The sequence below is a fragment of the Grammomys surdaster genome, unplaced genomic scaffold (assembly GCF_004785775.1).
Source record: "Grammomys surdaster isolate TR1022 unplaced genomic scaffold, NIH_TR_1.0 166, whole genome shotgun sequence".
NCBI lineage: Eukaryota > Metazoa > Chordata > Mammalia > Rodentia > Muridae > Grammomys > Grammomys surdaster.
In genome coordinates this window covers 11,766,189-11,792,832 of record NW_021604614.1, presented here as the reverse complement: position 1 = coordinate 11,792,832, position 26,644 = coordinate 11,766,189, and the positions used below count along the sequence as shown (strand labels likewise).

Here is a 26,644-nt window from a genome sequence, read left to right as displayed (position 1 = left end):
TGCCACCTGGGGAACCAGGTCAGTACAGGAGAGCCAGCAGATCCTTGGGACTTCGGTCTTTTTCTATGGAAGAACTGATGCTTTGTGGAGTCCAGCCAGGTTCTTGAGCTGCTTCATTGCTTGTGTGAATCGCCTTTGATCTAGAGAGGAAGGTGAGGGGCTGAGGCAGCCCTAGGGTAACAGGCTCCTCCTATCCCATCAGAGGGTTGAGCAGGTGGACGCCTGTAGGCCAGGCTATGGACCAGTGTCCTGAAGACTTTCTGAGGAGTTGTCCTGAAAGTGGATCTCAGCACTGTTGCGTTGGCTGGGAAGGTGTGGGTGAGGCTGCTCACAGGACGGCGGGTCTCAGATTTACAGTCTCAGGTGTCCTCAGTCCTGCTCAGAGGTGTCATTTGTATACTTAGAGAAAGTCTGCGGTCTTAGCAAGACCCAAAAGGTGAACAGCATTCACAGAACCTTCAGCTGCCCTGTTCTGCAGCCAGATCTAGCAGGATCTAGTAAGCTCTTGCCCCAAAGGCAAGTCTTAGAGAACTCAGTTGAAAGCAGGAAGAGACAGGTTGTGTGCCCTCTGTAAACCCAGAATGACCCTGTCATTTAGGACCTCTCCTGTGCGGCTGATGGCACTTACGTTGCTCCTGATCATTTTTTTGTCCTTAGATTTGGAACCTGGCCACAAATCGCCTCACGTTCCTCAACTCCTTCAAGATGAAAATGTCTGTGATTTTAGGGATTTTTCACATGACTTTTGGTGTCATTCTGGGAATATTTAACCACTTGTAAGTATGTGTTTTGTTTTTTCTTTCATGTTTTTTGGCTGCCCTCCCCTTAGGGCGGTACCCTTCCACTCTCCAAGAATTAGTGTTATGGTTCTGACATCTGTGCTTGTAAACTGACTTCGTCACTCTTTCTCATTATTTATTTACTTACATATCTTGTACATTCATTTGTTGAAAGGAGGGAGATGGTATATATCACAGTCCATGTGTGGAGGTTAGGGGACAACTTCTGGGGTTGGCTCTCTCCATCCACCATGCATGGGTCCTGGGATTTGAACTCAGGTCATCAGGCTTGGTAGCAAATGCTTTTACCCAGTGAGCCACCTCTCCACCAATCCCATCCCCTTTACGCATGTATATATGGGGTGTGTGTGTGTGTGTGTGTATACACTTGTGTGAATACTCAATTGTCAGAGAGCAGTTTGCAGGAGAGTTTTTCCCTTCTACTGTGTGGATCCTGGGGAATGAACTCCGGCTGGCAGGCTGGCAGGCACTTGTTTCTACCTGCTGAGCCATCTCAACAGCCTGTCATGTTTTGGGGGTGCTTGTTTGTTTGTGTTTGTTATTTTATTTTATGTGTGGATATTTTAACTGCATGTGTGTCTGAGCATCATGTGAGTGTCTGTTGCTTGTAGAAACCAGAGAGCGTCAATCAGAGCCCCTGAAGCTACAGTTACAGATGGTGGAAGCCTCCATCCACGTGCTGGTAATTAAATCCAGGTCTTCTCAAAGATCAGCCAGTGCTCTCAACCACTGAGCCATCTCTCCAGCCCCTAAGTTTTATTTCTTGGTGCTAGACTGTTGGCTGCTGGACCAAGGGCAGTTGATCTGATGGTGCAGGGTCAGTGTGAGTCTGTTCTGGTTGTTTAGCTTTGATGTTCTGAGGATCAGTGATTTATCTGTTCAGTGCATACTGTGAGCTGGTGCTGTCCTGGGCACCAGGCTTCTGCAGAGTGGAGATGGGCCTTTGCCCTCCCGGAGCTCCTGTCCAAGTGTGACATGGATGCTGGGTATTCCAAGAAGGGAATTGTGCCATATTCCTTCTTTTTGTTCTAAAGTAGAAAGCTTTCTGTGCTATGGGAGAGTCAGCACCTTGGCACTTCCTCTCTGTGCTGACTGCCTCTTCTCATGAGGAAGCCTGTGTCGCATGCCTTTAACCCCAGCACCCGGGTGGATCTCCGAGACTTCCAGGCCAGCCTGGTCTACAGAGCAAGTTCCAGGACAGCCAGGACTACACAGAGAAACCCTGTCTTGAAAAAACAAAAACAACAAAACAAAACCAAAAAGGAAAGAAAAACATTGTTGAAGGCGGCGATTGCTTTGAATTTCAGAGAGCTGGGTGCATGTGTGCTGTTCCTCCAGAGTCTGCTCTCAGCACCCGTGGTGGGCGCCTCACAACTGCCTGTAATTCCAGCTCCAGGGAGAGGCCATGCCCTGACCCTGCGATCAAGTGCACAGCTCCCCCACCCTCACCGTACTTACACATACTTTTTAAAAAGTTTAAAACATTGGAGGCTGGAGAGACAGCTCAGTGTGAAGAGTGTCTGTTGCTCTTCTGGAGGACCTGGGTCTAGTCCTCAGAACCCACATGGTGGCTCACTGCTGGCTATGACTCCATTTCCAGGGACGCTTACGCCTCTTCTCATCTCTGTGAGCACTAGACATATATCCAAGTAAAGCATCCATACACATCAAATTAAATAAATTAAGAAAATTGATTTCATTAAAACAATTTGGTTTAATAATTTTAAAAAAATAATAGTTTAAAGCCAGACCCAGTAGCAAATTGTGTCTGTGTGTGGTTCCGCATTAGTTCTCTCTCCCGCCCGCTCTCGTCTCTTTTTCCTCTGTGGATGGGTCTGCAGCTCCATCTCACAGAGACCCTGTGGAGCCCTGCAGTGGCCTGTGGCTCTGTAGCAACAGAGCCTTTCAGCTGCCTCCCTCACTGCTTTTCTCACAGGCACTTTAGGAAGAAGTTCAACATCTACCTGGTCTCGGTCCCTGAGATCGTATTCATGCTCTGCATCTTTGGGTACCTGATTTTCATGATCATTTACAAGTGGCTGGCATACTCGGCAGAGACCTCGAGAGAGGCCCCCAGCATCCTCATTGAGTTCATTAACATGTTCCTGTTCCCAGCCAGCGAGACACATGGGCTCTACCCAGGGCAGGTGAGTGAGCACACCTCTCCGTGGTGGTGACAGCCTACACCCAGCACTCGCCTGTAGCCCGTGAGAACAAGGAGCAGACCAAAACCAAGAGTGTGGGACGTGTTCTTGTGCTTCTGCTTCTCCGTTTGCTGTGTTCTCAGAATATTATTATCTGGAATAAGACTCCAATTAGATTTCTTTTTCCTCCTCAGTTTTATGAAACAGGGTTGTTTTTTGTTTTTTGTTTTTTTATCTCCTTGGCTGTCCCAGAGCTTATTCTGTAGACCAGGCTGGTCTCAAACTCAGAGAGCCTACTGCCTGTGCCTCTTGAGTACTGGGATTAAAGACGTGCCCAACCACCACCACCCAGCTTAGATTTTTTTTTTTTAAATAAATGCTTCATGAATTTGCATATCGTCTTTGCTCAGGGACCCTGGTAATCTCTGTATGGTTCCAGTATTTTAGTGTGTGATGCCAATGCAAGCCCCTGTTTAAAATTTGTACGTGGGAGAGGGGGGTTACCTTTGTCTACAGGTCACAGGTCAACTTTGGATGTCATCCCTTGGGCATCATCCACCTCTCTTTTTGTTGGTGCATGTGTGTGCGCGCGTGTGTGTGTGTGTGTGTGTGTGTGTGTGCATGCGTGTGTGTGCACGTGTGTGTGTGTGTGTGTGTGTGTGTGTGTGTGTGATGGTCTCTCTGGCTTGGAATTGTCAAAATAGTCTGTGGTGACCAGATAATGAGCCCAAGGAGCTCTTCCTACCCTTGTATCCCTAGTGTAGGTCCCCAAACTTGCACAGCCATGAGGGCTTTGTGAGTGAGTTCTAGGATCTAACTCAGTCTGGACTGAGTCATTTCCCCAAGCCTCCACTTAGAATTTTTCTAATGTTTTTTTGCTGCTCTAAAAATATTTCAATGCTATGTCCTGAATGTTGTGAATCAAAAGAAGAGGGTGACCGTGCCCCTGACCCAGAACTGCTTTGTCTTCCCTCCCCCACCTCCTGCCTCACAGTCTGCCTCACATCCCAGTGACTCTGTGGTACCTTTCATCTTCATGGACTTCTCCCTTGCACCAACAGGCACACGTCCAGAGAGTGTTGGTGGCTCTCACTGTGCTGGCTGTCCCAGTGCTCTTCTTAGGAAAGCCGCTCTTTCTGCTGTGGCTGCACAACGGGCGCAGTTGCTTTGGCATGAGCCGGGTGAGTGTGTCCCCATGTCCCCAGAGTCTCACTCCTCCGAAGCTGGCTTCACTTAGCATCTCGATGTCGCTGTAGGGCTTCAGCTCAAGGAGCAGCACTGCTGTAACGTGTGCTGGCCTCTCCTCATACTGTCCTGTTTGTGTGTTCAGAGAGGAGGTGCCGAGTCACAGCACAGTTATGTGTCTGCAGACTGGGGACTTGCCATACTTTTTCTGTAGCAGCTGGAGCGGTTTCTATTCCTGCAGGAGTGCACTGGGGTGCCAAGACTAGCTACTCTCTGCTTCCCCCATTGCTCCATGACAGTGTAAAATCGTATGTGGTGTGCATTTTCTTTGAGACAGCTCTCTTATTCCCAGAAAGCTGCGTCCTAAGAAAAGCAGTCATTTGGGGTTTGTCTCAGGCCCGGGCTCTTCCAGGTGCTGACAGTGTTCTTTTCTCTTTAGAGCGGTTACACGCTTGTGAGAAAGGACAGCGAGGAAGAGGTGTCTCTGCTGGGCAGCCAGGACATAGAAGAGGGGACCAACCGCATGGAAGACGGCTGCCGAGAGATGACATGTGAGGAGGTGAGCTCTGCCCCATTTTGGGGGAGGATGCTTCTCATTGGCTGCTTAGTGAGGCCAGCCTGCATTCCCTGTGGTCGCTTGATCATCATTGTATAAGAGAATCAAGTTATTAGATATTCAGGCCAAGGAGCCATATCACGAGTTCACAGAGCAGTGAAGAACAACCAGAGTCCTGCAGTCCATCCCCTCAGAGACGGCACCCTGGCCTCCAATATGGGGCCACTGTGCACCTATGGCTGGGAAATGTCCATTTGGATGCTGGGTAGTTTCGGAGGCTGGCTCAGATGTCATTGAGACCACTAACCACGTGGTCCTCGTGGCAGTCAGAGTTCTAGGCTGGTGTTTAGGTTACAGACAGGACACTGGAGCTTGAGTAAAGTTGGAGAGATGGCTGGTGAGCCTCCTAGCCCCACTGAGAGCAGGACTTACGTCTTGGAACTGCTGTCTTTAGCTCCAGAGGCCCGCCAGGCACTCACGGTGGAGCGGATTTCTGGTTTGGTGTCTAATGCTCTCTGTTGTCCCTCAGTTTAACTTTGGGGAGATCCTGATGACGCAGGCCATCCACTCCATCGAATACTGCCTTGGCTGCATCTCCAACACTGCGTCCTACCTGAGGCTGTGGGCACTCAGCCTGGCACATGCACGTATGTTGCTTTGCCCAAGGAAGGTGTAAGCTCTGCAGGTGGTAGGTGATAGACCACTCCTGTTCACTGTTTGAGCCCACCTTCTGATCATGCAGGTTGCAGTCCTGGTCTAGGCAGAGAGGGGCCCTGGTGACCTCTGGCACGATGCTGTCCTCTATTGCATCTTCTGCCTGTGTGTCCTACCCATTGCTTTACTTACTGAACGGAGTATTCAGTTCAAGCAAGTGTGGCAGCCGCTAAGCCAGAGTGCAGGTTCCCTGTCAGTTGTCGTGTGCACAGTCTGCCAACACACTGCTAAGTTAAATAACTCTGAGAGGCCATGTCACTTCTCCACCCTGGAGGTGACAGCCACTGACTGTACTCACTTCACACACAGCATACAGTTTTGTTAGCTTGCTATTCTGTGCCAGAGGTCTGGGACACATGACAGAGATGGGCAGTCACAGGAGGGCACTGACCAACAGGGGACAGAGAATGTCCTCTGTGTCCCAAGACAGTGAAGGTGCAGAGGCTGCCTTGCTGACCTTAGACCCAGACTTCCTACAGGTCACTTGTGAGGTTCAGACAGGATGCTCAATCCAGGTCTGGCCAGAGTTAGGCAACAGGAGGGCGTGACCGAGCCTCTTAAGATTGTTGTTCTTTAAGGCGGAGGGCCTGGGGTTCTCTCTGCTGGAGGGATAGGCTGACTGGTTGTCATTCCTTCTGTCACGTGGGTGATGAGAGGGCTTATGTTTTCCAAATGGCTTTCTTTGCAGAGCTGTCTGATGTGCTGTGGGCCATGCTGATGCGTGTGGGCCTGCGTGTGGACACCACCTATGGGGTCTTGCTGCTGCTGCCTGTCATGGCTTTCTTTGCAGTTTTGACCATTTTTATCCTTCTGGTCATGGAAGGGCTTTCTGCATTTCTCCACGCCATACGGCTTCACTGGTGAGTGTGATATCTGTCCTCAGAACAGTATTTTTAAAATGAAAGTGAGGGCTGGAGAGATGGCTCAGCGGTTAAGAGTGTGCACTGTGCTTGTAAAGGACCCAAGTTTCCCAGCCCCCACATCAGGGTGTGTCACAGTCTCCTGTAACTCCAGCATTAGGGGAGCCAGTGCCTCTGCAGTCACCTGCACTCATGCACGACACATACTTAAAAACAAACAAATCTTTTAACAAGGAAACAGGAGCTGGGAAGCTGGCTCAGTTGGTAAATGGACTTGCTCCCAAGCCTGGGGAGGACATCAGTTCAATCCCTAGGACCCACATGGTGGAGGGAGAGAACTGATGACCAGCAATTGTCATCTGACAGTCACATGTGTATTGTAGCACGTTTATCCACACATATGCATGCGCACATGCAAATAACTAAGAAAATTTAAAAATCCACCCATTAAGAAAAAGATAAATGCATATAAAACCCCGTTCTAAATGCAATGCTTGTGATGGGCTAGCTCCTCCCTGCCTAACGAGGACTTAAAGTTCAGAGACAAAATACAGTTTTATGACAAGTAAAAAACTTTCTGTGAAACAGTTGTATATGTTCCCTCTTTTTGTTGTTGTCCTTGTTTTTTGTTTTTTGAAACAGGGTCTCGCTATATAGCCCTGGCTGTCCTGGAACTCACTATGTAGACCAGGCTGGCCTCAAATTCACAGAGATCTATTTGCCTGCCTCTGTCTCCTGAGTGCTGGGATTAAAGGCAGGTGCCATCATGTCTGGCATGTATATGTTCCCATCTTTATTCATGTTGGTACTGACTGGTGTCACTGTCTAACACTTAGATATTAGTACCTTCCTTGATGCTGTGAGGTCAAAGGTCAACTTGCAGGGGTTAGTTGTCTTTTTACTGTGTGAATCCTGGGGATTGAATTCCGGTTGTTAGGCTTAGGGTTAAATGCCTTTACCCCTGAGCCATCTCAGCAGCCCTCCTGAGTGTTCCCCAGGAGCCTCTGTCTTATCCTCTGTGTCTGTGTACGAGAGCTAGAGATGTGCTAGACTTCCTGACACGTACAGGGGCCAGAGGACAGGGAGCTGAGGTGACACGTGGGCCAGCCAGGGTGGGTGGGAGGAGAGCTCAGAACATGTTTATGCCAAGAATGTAAAGAGGATGGAAAGGTTTGTGTGTGTCTGTTTGTTTTTAATAAGTGTAGAAACAGACTGGAGGGATGGCTTAGAGATTAAGAGCACTGGCTGTTCTTCTAGGGGTCTTGAGTTCAATTCCCAGCAACCACATGGTGGCTTACAACCATCTGTAATGTCCTTCTGGTGTGTCTGAAGACAGCTATCATGTACTCACATACATAAAATAAATAAATCTTTTTTTTTTAAATAAAAAGATCAGCTTTAAAAAAAGAAAAAGAAGCGTAGAAACATTATGTCACCACAGTTCCAGTGTGCAGTCCAGGGTGGGTAAGGTGTGGTGTTTAATATGTGTTCATTTTCTTTTTGTAGGGTAGAGTTTCAGAACAAATTCTACGTTGGTGCAGGCACCAAATTCGTTCCTTTCTCCTTCAGTCTGCTCTCCTCCAAGTTCAGTAATGATGACAGCCTAGCATGATAGCATGCTGCAGCCAGCCCGCTTTCTGATCGATGGAGAACTATCATGTTAAGAATTCACTCAAGTCAAAATTTATAACAGGAATGTTCCACCCTCGGTGATTGCCTTACGATTCCGCCAAATGGTTCTGTAAGATACGCCTCTCCCTCATGTTGAAGATTTTGTAAAACTCACCACTCCGGACACAGACATTTCGTTGGTTTTTATTATGAGCAAATATAAGTTAATGCCAACGCTACTTTAAACTTATTTTTTAAAGTGTAAGATTGAAGGAGAGAAGCCAGCTGAACAGCTAGCTAAAAATGGTCTTAGACTTGATGCCTTTTCAACCTTAAAAAAACATGAAGTTATTCCATCACAAGAAGATGTCAGACAATATTTTCCAACAGCTTAAGCATAGTTTTTTCAGACATTACTGCTGGGTCAGCAGCAGGTCCCCGCTCACCCTGCCTGCTCAGGAATGTGTGTGAATTCTCCCTGAACACTTGCAGAATTACCGGGAGGGGCAGTGTGGCAGCCCGATCTTCTGCTGATAATTGGAGGCAATGGGACAGACTGGCACAGCGGTGCCTCTCCTGCTCATGTGTTTTTTAAAGATGCTTGTCCTTCACCCTTGTGTCAGACCAGTCATGGCAGTTGTACTTTCTGAAAGGTGACTGTCCCGAGCCTTAAGACCCAGGGAGAAAGGTGAAAAGCCGTGTGTATTTTTATAGCAGAGAGCAAATGAAAATATTTTACCACAGAGACCTTGCTTCTACTTGAGAATAGTATAATTTTTTACTTCCGCACTAATTCTGAATAAAGGTCTGATGGCCACAGTTTAATTTCCAAAACTGTTGAGGCAGGTTGAGAACTGATTCCCACTAATGTGTTAATTTATCATCTCCACATAAAGTCACCTGGTGTTCCGCTGTTCCGTTTTGAGTGAGGCTGGCTCAGTCCATTGAACACTTTGACCCATGTCGTATACTTATCAATTATGCTCACTTTCACATTTTACTTTAAGGGATTTTAGCTACGGGTTTCAGAAAGAACTCTGAGGCTGGGGTGTGGCCTGATTGTTAGATGTCCAGAACAATACTCCCCCCAGGTGTGGTGGCACTAGGCTGGTGTTCCAAGGACTTAGAAGATGGAGGCAGGAGGATCAAGAAGTTCAGGGTTTCCCTTGGCTCTGTGGTAAGTTTGAGGCCAACCTGGGCTATGTGATACCCTAAAGAGAGGATGGAATCTAACATATCTCTGCCCTCTTACAATTCTGAGTTCCACGCTACTACAGAGGCCTGTCGGTGCCTCTCCTCTCCAGCTCCATGTGGTAGAGAGTGGGTCCCTTTCATTAAACGCCAGGCTTCTGGCAGCCAGAATCTCACAGCTTCTTGTGACCTTTAAGACCTTTGCTGAGATTGTGGACTGCCTGTGTCCACACAGCTGTGTCTGCAGCTGGAGTATAACGTCACATCTCTCCAGCTGCTGCAGAGTCTGCACTGGGCCAGCTTCCTGCCAGCTATGGTGCCGAGCCTGCTGGCGGCTGGATGAGCCGGTGTCACCCAGTGTAGACCTGCTCTTACCTGTATCAGGTGTCACCCCATGTCACTCTTGTTACTGTGCCCCCAGAGTCTTTGGTCACCACAGAGATAACTGCTTCCAGGGATAAGACCCAAACAGGAGATGTAGTATCTGCCATATTTACTTTCCCTGTTGTCAGCTGTGATGGGACCTCTTTTCTAACTGGCATCTATTACCTGAGTACAGAATGCAGAACAAGAGTGACTTCTCAGTTGAAGACTGTCACAGTTATATAGAATGTCCTTGCATAAATGGAAGTCACTCCTTTCATGAGCCCTCTGGAAATATAATTGGTGGCGTCCTCACAGGTGATGCAAGCAGCTGTCTGGTGGTGTCACATGTTTATCTTCCTAGAACAATGTCAACGGAGCCATGCCACATAGACTTATGCTGGTGGGAAGGCCCGATGTGGCCAGTAGAGGCATGTGAAGGGCTTTGAGCTCCTGCATGCTCCCCAAAATCCTCCCCTGGCCTCGGTTCTGGACTAGGTCTGTATGCTTTGAGATAGTAATGCACCCAGGCGGGCCTTGGCCTTGCCGTCCTCGTGCCTTAGTCTCAGATGGCACTCCAGGTGTGCAGTGCTGGCCATGGGTATAATGACATTCAGGCCCAGTGCTCTATCTGCAGTAGTGTAACAAGGCACAGACTACCCACTGGTAACTTACAGGGCTGGCACACCGAGCTGTGATTTAGAGTCTGAACAAGTTTTGGAAAATAAAAACAAAACCAGCTCGAAGATCACATTTCTCCGTGAGGGCGTAAGTCTGGGTTTGCTCACGTGCCACACTCTCCAGACGGGCCTGAAGACCTCTCGTGATGCTGTGAGGAGACAGTTTGCAGTAAACGCTTGGCCCACCGCAGACCACTGCTCTAAGACATCGAGAAATCCTCAGACAATACAACTCTGGGATGATACATCAGGGCTGTGTTCTGGAGCTGGGACCTGGGGCAGAGTCTACGGGAGCCAGCAATAACTGCACTGTACTGACGGATGCATGGGAGGGCTAATCTGCCTGTCAGTATTGAACTTCCTTTTGCTAGTGACAAAATAAATGTATATTTTTGAGATGCCAGTGTCTTGTTTTCTTGTGATCTTGTTCCCTAAGCCCCTATGCCAGAAAGAGCTAGTCCTTTCCTAGGGCCTGTCAGGTGTTCTCACAGTGGCCCACGGCTGTCTTGATGCCACTCTTGCCTGCCTGACCTGGTTTGCTTCTGTTGCTATGATAAAACACCAACCAAAACCAACTTGGGAGGAAAGAGTTCATTTTATCCTAGGTTACACAGCAGGAGCTGAAGAAAAACTTGGAGGAACACTGCTGATTTACTCCCCCTGGCTTGCTCAGCTGTCAACTAAGGTCCATCTGTCAGGGATCGCCCTCAGTGGGCTGGGCCCTCCTACCTTAGTCAGGAATCAAGAAAAGGCTCCATAAGCCAATCATGGTAGTAATGTCTCATTTGAGATTCCTTCATCCCTACTAAGTGTAAGTTGGTGTCAAGTTTACTTACAGAAGCTAACCCATTCACTGCTTCTAGTCCTGCCTGGCTCCGCCTCAGAGCCATGCCCTTGTCTGATCTCAGTTGCCAATTCTTTTGCACCTTAGCTTTCCTATAGAATAGAGCCTTTAGCCGCGCGTGCCGGCGCCGTTGCCCAGGTGCCTGTTGCTAGGGTCGCCGTTGCCACGGACGCCGCCCAGCTCCCCGCCCAGTCCGTTCTGCGCCCTGCGCTGCTCAGGTCTGCGCCATGGACGACCTGCGGGTCCTGTGGATGTGCGACCGTGTATACACAGCCTTTGACCTCAACGACCCTATGCTGTTCGAGGAGATGCTGAACCGTGATGACGGCGAGGCGGAGGACAGCATCCTGCACTTCCTCAACCACTCGAGCGATGAGGACAACGCCTCCGCGCTGTTCTTCTACCGCGTCCAGGTGCCCGAGGAGGTGGAGGTGGAGGAGCCAGGTGAGCATGAGCGAAGGCCAGCCTACAGCAAGAACCCAGCTAGTGCTTAGCCCTACTATGTGCCCAGAACCAGGTTCTCATCTTCAGTTCTCATCTGTGCTCTGAGGGGCGCTGCCATCCTCGCTCTCAAACTCTCTTCAGTGCAGAATTGTGCACCTCCCAGGACACCGAGGAGGCCCAGGAGTCTGGGTCCTGGAAGGTCCTTCAGCCAGCGGGAGGGTGACCTGAGGACAGTAGCAAGTTTGAGTGAGGATCACCTAAACTCCATAGTAGCAAGCCAGAAGGGCAGGGAGGGGAGAGGAAGAAGGCCAGAGAGGAAGAGATGTAGTGTTATGACACACTCTTCTCTGCAGTAGTTTATTTCTGTTTCTTTTCATTAGTATATTGTGCAACAGGGTCTCATAGCCCAGGCTGGCCTGGAATTCATTGTGTAGCCCAAGGTACCCTCAAATCCTCAATCCTCCTGCCTCAGTTTCACAAGAATCTAACCTTCCCAGCCTTCATTTTTCTTCCCCAGGTGGAACTCTGAGCCTGAACACATTATCTTGGGTTTCTGAGTTAAGCCCATTCATTATAACCAAATAAAAGTACAGATTACAGGATATGCTACGGGTACTCTCTATATATATTAAAAAAAAAACCACAAACAAAACAAAGAGAGAAAGGTGGACTAAGACCCTAACTTCTTGTTATCTCCAGGGACTCTGGATAGCAGCAGGAGATTGTCCCCTCTCTGCTGTGTCTACTTTGACTCAGCCACCTGGCTGGGTGCCTTCAGTCTCTGAGTGTCCTGGTCTCACCTCAGAGACCCCTCCTGGGTCGTTTCTGACCCTCATTTTGTTCTCTGATTCAAACCAGGCTGCTCTTGAACCTGTAATTAGTGACGGTTAGCCTTGAACACCTGATCCTTCTGCCTCCACCTCCTGAGTCTAGGGATTTCAGACCAGCACCACCACACTGGACTCATTGGAACAGTTTCTAGGCTGTGCCTAGTGCTGCAAAAGACACCAAGTGGTGTACCAGGTCTCTTCCATACTCTCTCAATTGCTTGTATTTCTTCCAGGCTGATTGTAACTGAAATACAGAGTGCCCTTGTCTGAATTGACACAAGCCTTCCTTACTGGGCCCAGCATGAGGTTTTGCAGTGGCATTTATGAATCCTGTATGGGCCGTGTCCCTACACTTTGGTTGTCCTTAAAGCAAAGGTCTGGCCCTCTCATATGAGAATATCTCTATTTTCTATTATCTTCCCCATTATGGTTTCACAAAGAAGACATACCTGCGATCTTTGAAGAGGAGGGAGAGGAAGAGGAGACTGACTCTCAAAAGGCAGAGGCCACTGAAAAACAGACAGGTGGGTGTCTGGAGGGGCTGAAGCCACCCCTGCACTGGGAACCTGTGGAGTTGGTAGTGGATCTGTGCGCCATTATGGTTATCCCCATTATGGTTAACTATTTCAAGTGTTATTAAACACATCCCTATCTTTTTGGCAGTAGGTTACTATTGTCCAACTCATACAGGTACAGTCATTTCCTCTGCCACCCAGCATACTGGGATCTGTAACCGATGTCACCTGACTCTCTAGGATGTGAAAGTACAGGTGCTTATCACATAATCTGCATGGGGGGGGCTCAGCACAGAGGTTTTTAATTGTTCCTCATTGAGCTGTTTCCAAAGCTGCCCTGCATACACAGTGCTTTCAGACAGCATGGAGTCAGTCTAGAAAACTACCCTTCTGTGCAGTTAATTGCCTGACCACCTGAAGCTCTCATGACTGAACCTTGAACAGCTGGAGGATTCCAACCCTCCCTGGGTCCTGGTGGGTTTGCCAGACCAAAGTGTTTTTTTTTCTCTTGCTATTTTTAGTTTTATTTCTTTTTTTTTTTTAAAGATTTATTTATTTATTATATATGAATACACTGTAGCTGTCTTCAGACACACCAGAAGAGGGCATCAGATCCCATTACAGATGGTTGTGAGCCTCCATGTGGTTGCTGGGATTTGAACTCAGGACCTCTGGAAGTGCAGTCAGTGCTCTTAACCACTGAGCCATCTCTCCAGCCCTTTAGTTTTATTTCTTAAAACGATCACTGTGTTTTATGCATTAGAACGTTTGATTGCCTGCATGTATGTATGCGCACCTCGTGCCTGCAGTACCTAAGGCAGCCAGAAGGGGGGGCATCAGAATACCTGAAACTGGAGTTACAGTCAGTTATTAGCTGCCATGTGAGTTCTGGAAACCAAACCTAGGTCCCCTGGAAGAACAGAACATGCTCTTAACCTCTGAGCCATCTTTTCAGTTTCTATCTCTCTATTTTTTGTGACAGCATCTCTTATAGCCCAGGCTATGAGCCTAGGGTACATAGATATGAACTCTATGTAGCCTAAGATGAATTTGAACTCCTGATCCTGTCTCCAGCTCTGAAGTGCTCGGTGACAGGTCTGTTGCACCACACCTGGCTGTGTGTTGTGCTGAGTTGGAAATGGAGCCCAGGGCCTTCGTACACGCTACACAAGTGTCTACTATGGAATCACACCCCTAGTAGTGTGACTCTTATTCATAAATCTCTTGCAAGGTTAAGAAGAATGTCCGAGATATTACATGCTAGGCGCCACAGCCAATACACACATATACCTGTGAGTCACACTGGAGGAGTTTTGAATGTGTGGTCTGCTGCCCTCCTGACCTTTGACATGTCACATGGCTTGTGACAGGTCAAGACTATGTAGAGGTCAGGACCTGTCACAGGATGGTGACTGGATTCTGGGAAACCCTTCTTTCTGACCATTTCAACTCACACAATATATTGTGTTTTGCAGTGAGGTTCTCAAAGCTGAGAAGCGACTCCATGACTCCCCCCCTGTTTGAGGTGGAGGATGATGAACCAGACATAGAGACCTACAGCAAACTGTACGGCAAGGTGCGCCCTGCTCTCTGTCCCCCTTGGAAGAGTGGTTTGGGGCCTCTCTTATGACAGGAGGGTGACAGGCACAGAGCATGCAAGGGACACAGTGCATTAGAGTAGAGATTTCAGAATCCTGTGTTGAGATTTCCCAGAAAACCTTTAGATTCATTTTAAATGGCTGAGGGACCAAAAATCAAAGCTGTCCTATTAGGAGTTAAGGCTTACAGAGAAAGGAGGGACCCAATATAGTGGCACGCATATGGTACACAACATGCAGGCAGGCAAAACACTAATTCATATATATATATATATATATATATATATATATATATATACACACACACACACATATATATATACATATATATTAGCCCCAAACCTTTATTTACATACTTAAATTTCATTTTGTTATTTTATGAGTCTGCACTACATGCATACCTGAAACCTTCAGAAGCCAGAAGAGGAGAGGTCAGACACCCTAGAACTGGTTGCAGATGGTTGTGAACCACCATGTGGGTGCTGGAAACTGCACCCATATCCTCTGGAAGAGCAGCCAGTGCTCTTAACCCCTGAGCCATCTCTCTGATCCTAATAAATAAATCTTTCAAAAGGAAATAATTATACGGGTACGCCCCTCCCCAAAGACATAAGTGTAATTCCCACCGAAGTCCCTGAAACAACAAACCAACTAGCCAGAGGCAGCTAGTTTCTTTCGGTGGGCCGCCCTGTCCCTGCCCACCCAACCCGCCCATATGCCCCACCCCGTCCCGTCCGCCCCGCCCCCGCCCCACCCCCCGCCCCGCCCTCCCCTCCAAGCTCCCAGTCAGCCTCTCCGCTCAGTACACCACAATTATCACTGCACTGCCTGGTTAGTAGAAGATGCAGGCTCAGGGTCAGGGATCTGAGTGTGAACTAGCTCTTATGTGGCCACTGTATAGCTGTGGCCTCCTTAGCAGAAATGAGATCCTCCATACTGGAGACACACAGTCTACTGAGCACTCACCCGGCGGTCCAATGGCATCCTGTCTGTTTCAGAAAGTTGTAAAACGCATCATCAACAGGCTGGAACTGCATGTGAGCCTCACCCCTCTTTCCGAGGAGTTTCTGGAACAGAATGTGGTTTTCTTCCTCAGAAGCTCAAAAGGTACCTTCAAGCTTTGTACGAGTGTGTGTGTGTGTGTGTGTGTGTGTGTGTGTGTATGTGTGTGGCGGAGGAAGGGAGGGGAATTCTTCATGAGTACAGTCTGTTTGTTGTGTGGGGGGTTGTGGGGTGTTTTAAGACAGGTTTCAAGACAGGTGTATAGTCCTGGCTGTCCTGAATTCATGCTGTAGACCAGACTAGCCTCGAACCCAGAGATCCACCTGCCTCTGCCTTCTAAATGCCAGGAGGTATTTATCACCACCGCCCACACAGTCTTTTTATCAAACTCAGAGCTGATTGGTATGGCCAGTCTCTTTGCTCTGGGTATCCATCCCCTTTCTCTACCTAAGACTAGAATGAGCCACCACATCCACCTGGTATTTACCTGGGATCCTAACCCTGGTCTTCATGCCCGTGTGGCAAGCGCTTTGACTACCAAGCCATCTCTCCAGCCCTGCAGATGAGCTGTATGCATATATTAAGATTTTTTAAAAAAAACATTTTATGTGTATGGGTGTTTATGTGCACCACATGCATTCCCGGTGCCCTCAAACATCAGAAGAGGGTATGGGCTCCCCTAGCACTGGAGTTGCAGATGGTTGTGAGCCACCCTGTGGTGTGGGTGCTGGGAACTGAACTCAAATCTTCTGCAAGAGCAGCGAGTGCTGTTACTGGCTGAGTCAGAGTCATCTCTTCAGCCTCCTAAATACATCTTTTAAAAATAAAACTTTTCGGTGCTGGAGAGATGGCTCAGTGGTTAAGAGCACCATCTGCTCTTCCAGAGGTCCTGAGTTCAATTCCCAGCAACCACGTGGTGGCTCACAACCATCTGTAATGGGATCCGATGCCCTCTTCTGGTGTGTCTGAAGACAACCACAGTGTACTCACATACACAAACAAACAAATAAATGAAAAAATAGAGAACAAAGGAAGGAAGAAAACAATAAGTAAATACAATATAGCGTATCAATTCCTTGTCCCTGAGACCCTGTGTTGATATTGTAATGTAAAGTACAGGATAACTTTACACCTCTCACGATCTTCAAAAACTCCCAACAACTCAAAAGTCCAGCGGAGTCTAGCTTGGTCTCATTTGCCCAGGGCTTGTTTAGATCCAGGTTAGCCTGTCTTGTCTTCTGACTTTGTGAAGGAGTGACTCCAAGCACACCTAGGAATGTCCCCACCACCCACTGACTGGATGCTCAGGGTACGTTTTTGTTTAGATGCAATCCCAGAAGCTAGCGACATGAAGGAAGCGATGGAAATCATGCCAGAGACCATGGAGTATGGCGTCATAAATTCTCAGGTGCTCCAGTTTCTGAAGGATGTCATCTGCCAGGTAACCGTGGACCCCACAGAAATCCTGGCATCTCCAAGATAGTGGCTGCTTCCAAAGAAGGACTGGAGAGTTCGGTCTTGGTGGCAGCTATGAGACAGAGGGTCACTAGCTCTGTCTGTGTGCTTCTTCATTTAACATATGTTTGTTTTGAGACATGGTCTTCATAGCCCTGGCTGGCCTGGAATTCACTTTGTAGACCAGCCTGGCTTTGAATTCATGGGTAGTTCTACGGCGCATGCCTGTCTTTCTAAGTGGTCACGTGTCAGTCACATAACTAGCTGATCTGGATATCATCTGTAACCTTTGTTGGATCAAAATCTTTCTTGTCTCAATAGCCAGCCCATGCTGCCTCAAACAGCAATCCTCCTGCCTCAGCCTCCTGAAGGCTGGAATTACAGACCCACCACCAACTTGCACATCCATCAGACAGTTGGAGACCCTGGAGAAGGTTAACTGTATTACATTGTGCATTTGCAGGTTTTCATGCCAGCGCTGTCCTTCAACCAGCACAAATCCGAGTCGGGCCAGGGAACATCGTTTGTAGAAAACCAGGAATTACCTTCTTACGATATGATAGAGTTGGGTGGCATCCCCGGGGAGTCAATGGAGTACCACAGCGTCCAACTGATACGTGACGAGTTCTTAATGAATCTCCAGAAATTTGCAAACAACATTCAACGGACCATGCAGCAGCTTGAAGGTCTGTCCCCCACCCCCACTCCCAAAGAACTAATAACTCATCCCAAGGAGGCAATGCCAAAGTAATAACTCATCCCAAGGAGGCAATGCCAAAATTCAGAACGGTTATTAATTTTGTTTTGTTTCATTTTGTGATGTTTGTTTTTGTTGGAGACAGGGTTTCTATTAGCTGTCTTGGAGCTGGATCTGTAGGCCAGGCTGTCTTTGAACTTATAGATGCAGCTGCCTCTGCCTCCCAAGTGCTGGGATTAAAGGCGTGTGCTACCAATCCCTAACAGTCGATGGTCTTCTTAATATATTATTTTATGTATTTGGGGAGTTTGCATGTATGTATACATGCAGTACCTGCAGAGGCCAGAAGAGGGTGCTGGATACCCTGGAACTGGAGTTACAGGCTGTTGTGACCCATCATATGGATGCTGGGAATCTAACTCAGGTCCTCTGGAAAAGCACCCAGTGCTCTTAACCACTGAGCCTTTTCCTATCTCTAGATTACCCTTTCTCCCCCCTCTCCCTTTTGAGATAAGGTGTCTTGTAGCCCAGATCTGTGACATATAGCTGAGGGTGACTTTCAATTTCTGATCCTCCTGCCTCTGCTTCCCAAGTGCTAAGGTCACACCCAGATGCTGAGGTGCTCCATTCATACAATGCTGGGGGTGGAACGTCCTAGGAACTAGCTCCACCCACTGAACCACAGCTCAAGCCCGAGACTTCTTGTTTATATGCTCACAGGAAACAGAATTGTTTAGAAGCAAAGCAGTGAAGCCCCTGTGGTGACAGGGTGGCAGGAAGTAGAGCTTGAAGAGATGGCCAGGCCTACAGAAGAGGGCAGGGCAATCATGGAAGGCTTTCTAGAGGAGGTAGCCTTGGGCCTCATCTGAAAGCTATATTCAGCTCTTGCTGTGGAATTTAGGCCACCCACTGTCACTGGCCACGGGTGCCTGCCTGTGCCCCCCCCTTACTGATGTCCAGAGCCTGGGGTAATGGAAGTTGGATGTAGCAAGCAAAGAAAAGGAGGAGAGAGATCCTCTGGGTGAGGGAGGGGAGTTGCCCTGGGTGCTCATGTTTAGGAGACCAGCCAGGGACAGAGCGACAGAAAGCTTAGCACCCAGGAAAGTCAGTAACATGGGACTGTTACTCTAGGGGAATCATGTTTTTCCTTAACTCTCCGTGGGTGGGGGTGGGGTGCACCTGTGTGTGCAGGTCCTGGCAAGGTGTTGCTCCTTAGGTGATATTCGCTTTCTTTTTAGAGATGAGGTCTCGCTCTTTCCAACTGGGCTAGGCTAGCTGGTCATTGAGCCCCAGGGAATCCTCGTGTCTCTACTTTGGGATTACAGACATGAACCACTGTTCTTGGCTGGCATAGGCATTCTGGGGATCTGAACTCATGTCCTTCTGCTTGTGCGGCAAGCACTTTAGCCATGGAGACATCCCCCTACTTCCTGTGCTTTGTGTGCCTGAAGTTTTCCTCAAGCTAGAGCTCTCCTTGCTTGTTGCTCTGTTTAGTTCTGAGACCTTTTATCTCCATTTATTTTCCCAGGGCCTTCTGTTCTTGTTGAATGGACACATTATCTCCAGTCTCTGGGGCAAAGAATCAGGACTTAAATATTTCTTCTTTTACATTATCTTGATTTTGATGACCTGATTTTTTTTGTTGTTGTTGTGTTTTTTTTTGTTTTTGTTTTTCCGAGACAGGGTGTCTCTGTGTAGCCCTGGCTGTCCTGGAACTCACTCGGTAGACCAGGCAGGCCTTGAACTCAGAAATCCACCTGCCTCTGCCTCCTGAGTGCTGGGGTTAAAGGCGTGCGCCACCACCGCCCGGCGGATGATCTGATTTATCTTCATTTATTCTGGTTATTTCCTCCCCCTTTTTTAAAATATAGAATAGAGCTTATTCAGGGCATGGGGAGGGGAGTTAAAGGGGTAGTAGAGGCAGAGAGAGGCAGAGAGAGAGAGAGAGAGAGAGAGAGAGAGAGAGAGAGAGAGAGAGAGAGAGATATCAAGGGAGAACATGAGTGCAAGAGAGCAAGAACATATTTTCCCCTTTTAAAGATTTATTTTACTTTGTGTATTTGTGTGGTGGCGGGAGTGCACATGGGAGCAGGTACCAGTGGAGGCCAGAAGGGGGCACCAGATACTCTGGAGCTGAGCTACAGGAGCTGTGAGCCAATCAGTTCAGATGCTGATACCACTGGTTCTCTGTAAGAACAGAAAGTGCTCCTAACTACTGAGCCACCTCCCCAGTCTCTGAGGCTTTCTTTCTTTCTTTCTTTCTTTCTTTCTTTCTTTCTTTCTTTTTTGAGACAGGGTTTCTCTGTGTAGTCCTGGCTGTCCTGGAACTCACTCTGTAGACCAGGCTAGCCTCGAACTCAGAAATACACCTGCTTCTGCCTCCCAAGTGCTGGGACTAAACGTGTTTGCCACCACCACCCAGCTTCTCTGAGGCTTTCTTAAATAGCCGCTGAACTCTGGTCTTGTGTTCAAATTGTAAAAAATTGAAACTCATTGTGTTGTCAATGAAGAAACTTCTCCAGTAATGATATCAGTTGATAGGACTTAACCACCAGACCATCACCAGAGGGTCCCGATCACATTCTTGTGAAAGACAATGAGCCAGATATGGCCGAGGAGATGGGCTAACGACCTGATGATGTGGGAGGGAATTGCTGGCTGATGGGCTTGAATGTTACAGGTTTTTCCTAAGCTAGCATCTAACTCAATGCCCTCCACCAGGTGAGATCAAACTGGAGATGCCCAGCATCAGTGTGGAGGGAGAATTGTCAGAGCTGGTGGCCGATCCAGAATTGGTGGAGACTTTAGAACAGTGTGTGATCCACTGGCTGGGCCAGATTTCATATGCTCTGGATGCCCAGCTGAAGAAGAAGCCCCAGGTATTCTGTGCAGGGCTTGTAAGGAGCCAGACTCAGGTTACATCCACCACCCTGAGGAGCAGGTCTCTTTTTTTCTTTCTGTTGGAGACTTCCCTAAAAGATGTGGGTGAGGAAGGAACATCGGTGCTATCGCATGCTGTCTGAAGTAACAGTGCTTACCCTGACTTAGTCACCGTCCTATTGCTGTGAAGAGATATCAAGACCAAGGCAACTTGTAAAAGAAAGCATTTAATTGGAGGCTTGTTTACAGTTTGAGAGGTTTAGTTGAGCTCTGTGTCCTCAAGGCAACCCCAATCATGCTGGCTCATTTTACGTCAACTTGACACAAGCTTGAGTCATTTTGAAAGAGGGAACCTGGACTGAGAAAATGCTCCCAGTAAACTGGCCTTAGGGCAAGCCTGTGGTACTTTTCCTTAATTGATGATTGACAGGAGAGGGCCCAGCTCATTGTATGTGATGCTACCCCTGGGCAGGTTGTCCTGGGACTTAGGAGAAAGCAAGCTGAGCAAGCTATTAGCAATAAGCCAGTAAGCAGCATTCTCCCATGGCTCTGCTTCAGGTCCCGCCTCCGGGTTCCTGTCTCATTTTTCTATTGGATGGGCTTGGCTGGGAAACCATAAACTGACGTAGCCCTTTCTTCCTGGAGCTGATTTGGCCAGTGGAGTCTTATCACAGCAGTAGATACTCCAAGACACTGGTCTACATAGTGAGTTCCAGGTCAGTCAGGGCTACCCATTAAGACCTGCTGTCAAAAAAAAAAGTTAACAGAAAAATCATAACAAGATGGCTAACTCCTGCTGAATGAATACTGGCTGAACTCTAGTTTACATGTGCACGCATGCGCATGCACACACACACACACACATACACACACACACACCCTTTCCCTGACACAAGCACACACACTCATGTGCACGCACTCACGTGTATGCACACATAGACATGTTCAACGCACACATGATCACAAGCACATGCTCTCTTTTTCTGCCATGAACACACTCATGCACACGTGTTCGTGTGTATACATGTGCACACACATATGCAACACATGCATGATCACGTACATTCTCACAAGCGCACACACATGTGTACATACATGCACACACACAAGCATACATGGGTACATGTTTGTGTGTATACATGAACACACAAACATATGTATATATTCACATATGCATATGCACACACACACATGCGCAATACACACATGATCACACACACACACAAAACAGAGGATACATTCCTTGGTTCACATACCAGAAAGTGGCACTTGCTCCAGGGAGTTTGCTCAGAGCATTGGCTGGGTGGCTTTCTGGGTCTCTTCTGTGGCGATGCTTTCTCCTTTGTAGTGACAGTTTCTGGCACTGTGGGCACACCAGGAAAGGCATTCCCAATAGGGTCCTGAGGTCCACTCTGATTGGACTATGCAGGATGAGAAGCCCGCTGACTCACCCCTATGTGGGGCAGTTGGGACAACAGCACTGGGGAAATGACCACAGGTGTCCACCCACGTAACTGTGTGTATCTGTGTGCTCATAACCCTCTCAGGGCAATGGTCCTCTGGCTGAAATCGAGTTCTGGAGAGAAAGAAATGCAACGCTGAGCGCCCTCTATGAGCAGACGAAGCTTCCGTTTGTTAGGAAGGTCTTTGAGGTGATCAAAGAAGCGGAATCCATGCTCACAGCCAATGTGCAGCCTATCCTGACGGAGCTGTTCAAACTCCACATGGAGGCCTCGGACAACGTGCGCTTCCTGTCCACTGTAGAACGTCACTTCAAGGTAGGGAGGATGGGCTGCGTTGGGGAAGCCAGCTCTGTGAAGAACACTGCATTGATGTCATTTTTTAAATTACATTTAGGAGCTGGGGTTGTGGCTCAGCTGAGAGAGAACTTGCCTAGCACGAACAAAGACCTGGTTTCCATCCCTAGGACCACATAAACACTGCATGGTGGTGCTCACCTGGAATCCTAGTGCTCAGGAGGTAGAGGCAGAAGGATCAGAAATTCAAGGCCATCCTTGGTCATGTAAGAAATTTGAGGCTAGCCTAGGCTACCTGAGTCCCTTTCTTTCTTTCTTCCTTTCTCTCTCTCTCTCTCTCTCTCTCTCTCTTTCTTTCTTTCTTTCTTTCTTTCTTTCTTTCTTTCTTTCTCTTTCTTTCTTTCTTTCTCTCTTTCTTTCTTTCTCTCTCCCTCTCTCTCTTTCTCTCTTTCCTTCTTTTCCTTCCCTCCCTGCCTCTTCTTTCTTTCTTTCTTTTCTTCTTTCTTTCTTTCTTTCTTTCTTTCTTTCTTTCTCCCTCTCTCTTTCTCTCTTTCCTTCTTTTCCTTCCCTCCCTGTCTCTCTCTTTCTTTCTTTCTTTCTTTCTTTCTTTCTTTCTTTCTTTCTTTCTCTCTTTCTTTCTCTCTCCCTCTCTCTTTCCTTCTTTTCCTTCCCTCCCTGTCTCTTCTTCCTTCCTTCCTTTCTTTCTTTCTTTCTTTCTTTCTTTCTTTCTTTCTTTCTTTCTTTCTTTCTTTCTTTTGTTAAAACAGGGCTTCTCTGTGTAGCTCTGGCTGTCCTGGTACTAGCTGTATAAACCAAGCTGGCCTCAAACTCACAGGGAACCACCCGCCTCTGTCTCTCACCACATCAAGCTTTTTTTTTTTTTTTTTTAAATGGGTATTTTGCCTGCATGTATGTCAATGACCTTGTGTGTTCATGATGCCCATGGGGGACAGAAGAGGCTGTTGGATCCCCTGGAACGGGAGTTATAGGCGCTTGTGAAGCACCACGTGGGTGCTGGGAATGGAGTCCCAGTCCACTGGAACAGTAGCAGCAAGTGCTCTTAACCACCGAGCCCGTCTCCAGTGCTCCCTTTGTTCTTTTGAGACATGGTTTCTCATTGGCCTGGAACTCAACCACATAGCTTGATGCCTGAGTCTCGGGAACTCCACAGTCTGTGCCCCCCTGGGAGCAGGATGACAAGCGTGTACCACCCACACCTGGCTTCTCAATCTGGGTTCTGGGGATTGAACTCAGGTCCTTGTATTTATAAGGCAAAAGGACGCACTGACTGCGGTATCCCCTCAGGCCCGACACCACTTCTAACTGAGCTATCCGAAGCATTAAATTAAATTCTGTGGTATTAATTATATAATCTCAAATTGGGAGGTTCTACCCCACCTTTGATCATTCAGTTCCCAGATAAATGACACAAAACTTTTATATTTATGACAAGCCTTTAATGCACTGGGGCTGGCAGGTATCTACCCGCTAAGCTATTAGAATCTATTTCCCCATCAATAACCCCGAGTTATAACTTGCCATGCTCCATCTGGGCAGCTCTTAACTCCTCCAACTGGCCAGCCCTCACGGCCATGTTTTCATGACCCATCTACCCCATGGTATCTTCTCCTCTCTCCACCTTCTTCTCTCCCTCTTGGTTCTCCTCAGACCCCAAGCCCAGAACTGAAATTCCACCTACCTCTCTCTTCTACCTAGCTATCAACTGTCGGCATCTTTATTCAACCAATAGTTTTAAATTAAGGAACCAGGTCGCATCCTCTCATCCCTGAGGGTAACCAGACCTTGGGGGCCAGTATTTAGCGTTACAATACATAGCAACAGAGCAAACCTCAACAAAACCCATTACAATGGTCTCCATGTGAATACCTTTAGCACCTACACCAAGAACCTAAACCCATTAAACACCGAGTCTCACCACTGCCTCCCCCAGACCCCTGTGTGTAGCAAGAGTGGAGGAGTCATCTTCCTCTTTGTCCCTTTCCACTTTTTATCCTCTTCCACTCGGAAGTGTGTTTCAGGTGGAATTGAGCTCCTCCATAGAGCTGAACCATGCTTACGACCATGTGTCAGACCATGCTCATGGATAACCAGATTATTCCTGAGGAGTCGTTTGTTTGTCTGAGACAGGGTTTCTCATTGTAGCCCTGGATGTCCTGGAACTTGCTCTGTAGGCCAGGCTGGCCTTGAACTCACAGAGACCTCTCTGCCTCCCTAGTGCTGAGGCTAAAGACGTGTGCCATCACCACCCAGCTGTTCCTGCATTCTTAATTTTCTTCTTCTTCTTTTTAATGATGTATAAGCCTCTGCACACATGAACGCAGGTGACCACAGAGGCTCTGGGCTGGTGCTAGACTTACAGGCAGTTGTGAGTCACATGATATGGTGCTGGGAATGGAACCTGAGTCTTCTGGTGAAGTACATGCATTTAACCACTGAGCCATCTCTCCAGGCCCTAAATATTTATCTTTTATTATTTTTAATTGCATACCTGCATTTTTGTCTCCGTTAGCATAATATATTGTGTTGTGGTTTGAATGGAACTGTTGTCCAGGGGCTTACAGTACTGCTGTTCTGTGAGATTCTGGAACCTTCAAGAGGTAGAGGTCTTACTGGAGGAAGTAGGCCACAGGAGCTGGTGTGCAGGGTAAGGTGTGGGGGTGCAGGGGATTCTTGTCCTTGGAGGGCTCCTCTCTGTCTGCTTTTCTGCTTCCTGGCTGGCAGGAGGTGCACGGCTCTGTTCCACCTGATGTTCCCAGGATGCACTCTGTCACCTCTTGTTTTTATTATGGGGTTGTAATACTAATTTAAGACTGAATAGTATGTTCCTTGTCAGATATGCCACGGGTCAGGTTCCTCATTTGCTTCATGTTGCTCTGATGGGATGGGTCAGCTGGCTTTCTTCCTTTTAAATCTTTATTTAGAAAAAAATTTTATGGGTATGGATGTTTTCCTGTGCATGTATCAGTGTACCATGTGTATCCCTGGTACCTACAGAAGTCAGAAGAGGGCATCAGATCCCTTGGGACTGGAGATATAGATGATTTGTGAGCTGCCATGTAGGTGCTGGGAATCAAACCCAGGTCCTCTGAAGAACTGTTAGTGCTCTTAACCTGGTGCCAATTCTCCAGCCCCTCAGCGATCTTTCTTATATATAATACAGGCCCACCTGCTAAGGGATGGTGCCACCCACAGTGGACTGGGCCCTCCTCCATCAAGGATCAACTAAAACAATTCCTTGAAGACTCTGCCATGGGTCAGTCTGATTGAAGGAATTCGTGATTTGAGGTTTCTTCAGATGACCCCAGGCTGTGTCAGGTTGATAGATGGTATTAATTAGGACAGTCATTGTTCTGATGTATAGGTGTATGATCACTTTCTTAATAAAACCACTGTCTCCCATTTTAGTGGGTCAAGATTTGGGAAGGGTTCCACCTCTGGGGACATCCATTGAGTTGTTGGATAGATCATGCCCTTCTAGAATGGCTGGCTTTCTTGCCTGCTCTTCTGCCTGAGTGTCCTTGGCTTTATTTCACTTGATGACTCAGAGGAAAGGGCTTCTCCTGGAGAATGGGCCACCTCCCAGCCTGCTGATTGCCGGGTAGCAGAATGGTCACTCTTCAGCCGTGGTGACTTACTTCCAGTAGACAAAGAGAAGGCTAATGGTAGTGTTTGGAAAAGACACACCACTCTAACCTGGTGCGTGAGTGTGTGTGTGTGTGTGTGTGTGTGTGTGTGTGCAAACACCAGAGCTGGCAGAATGTTGATCCACGTGAGGCAAGAAGGAAATTGATTCAGCATGACTCAGTAACCGGTGCCAGTTCAAACTTTGAGAGTCTGACACCAGGCAGTCTATTCCACACACATTTAAGCACAGCACACTACTGGAAAAAAATTTTTTTCCTGGTGATAATTAACTCAATTCCATGTGTACAGAAAAGCTTATGACATGATTACATTGAAACTCTTTTCAAAGTACACAGGACCTTTCCCGTAAAGATGGGTTCTGTTGATCGAGAAACAATGCTCAAAGTAATGGTCTAGGGAGGATAAGTGAGAAAAACGTAAGAGTCGGGGAGAATCTGATGTGGTCTAGCCTTATAGAGGTCCCCAGACTATTGACCACAGCTATTCCCAGCCTTCTGGATGGAAAAGAAGTTATACATGTCTCCCTTTAAGAGACTACGCTGTGTGTTTAACCTTCTTGGCTTCCCTAGTGCTTGCCTGTGAGCACAAAAACCTCTGGTCCCCTACACCAACCCCCATCTCCTGATGGTCAAGTAGCGGGGCCTGTACAGACCCATGAGGTGGGGAAGGGATGCTATCTCCTGATAGAGAAGGACAGAAGCAAGTGGACTTGAAAGACAGAATGTGCAATGCTTGGAATATGTAGTGTGTGTGTGTGTGTGTGTGTGTGAGAGAGAGAGGGGGGGGGAAAGAAAGAGAGAAAGAAAGGCAGATAGAGAGAGAGGGAGGAAGAAAGAGAGGCAGATAGAGAGA

The 26,644-nt window shown here is 47.8% G+C and overlaps 2 protein-coding genes across 2 annotated transcripts in view; both read left to right on the top strand.

Moving 5' to 3' along the window:
* Atp6v0a2 (ATPase H+ transporting V0 subunit a2) overlaps positions 1–10,507 on the top strand; it is a 31,147-nt gene extending 20,640 nt beyond the window's left edge. Inside the window, exons 14-20 of the mRNA XM_028765900.1 lie at positions 658–776; positions 2,737–2,947; positions 4,006–4,125; positions 4,569–4,688; positions 5,215–5,332; positions 6,088–6,259; positions 7,766–10,507. Of these exons, the coding sequence (XP_028621733.1) occupies positions 658–776; positions 2,737–2,947; positions 4,006–4,125; positions 4,569–4,688; positions 5,215–5,332; positions 6,088–6,259; positions 7,766–7,871 (966 nt within the window). The 3' untranslated portion in view covers positions 7,872–10,507. The remainder of the gene's footprint in view (positions 1–657; positions 777–2,736; positions 2,948–4,005; positions 4,126–4,568; positions 4,689–5,214; positions 5,333–6,087; positions 6,260–7,765) is intronic.
* A 596-nt stretch (positions 10,508–11,103) lies between these two features.
* The window catches only part of Dnah10 (dynein axonemal heavy chain 10), a 113,865-nt gene continuing 98,324 nt past the window's right edge, over positions 11,104–26,644 (top strand). The window contains exons 1-8 of the mRNA XM_028766046.1: positions 11,104–11,392; positions 12,666–12,746; positions 14,213–14,313; positions 15,334–15,442; positions 16,663–16,778; positions 17,256–17,478; positions 20,211–20,368; positions 21,917–22,147. Of these exons, the coding sequence (XP_028621879.1) occupies positions 11,176–11,392; positions 12,666–12,746; positions 14,213–14,313; positions 15,334–15,442; positions 16,663–16,778; positions 17,256–17,478; positions 20,211–20,368; positions 21,917–22,147 (1,236 nt within the window). The 5' untranslated portion in view covers positions 11,104–11,175. The remainder of the gene's footprint in view (positions 11,393–12,665; positions 12,747–14,212; positions 14,314–15,333; positions 15,443–16,662; positions 16,779–17,255; positions 17,479–20,210; positions 20,369–21,916; positions 22,148–26,644) is intronic.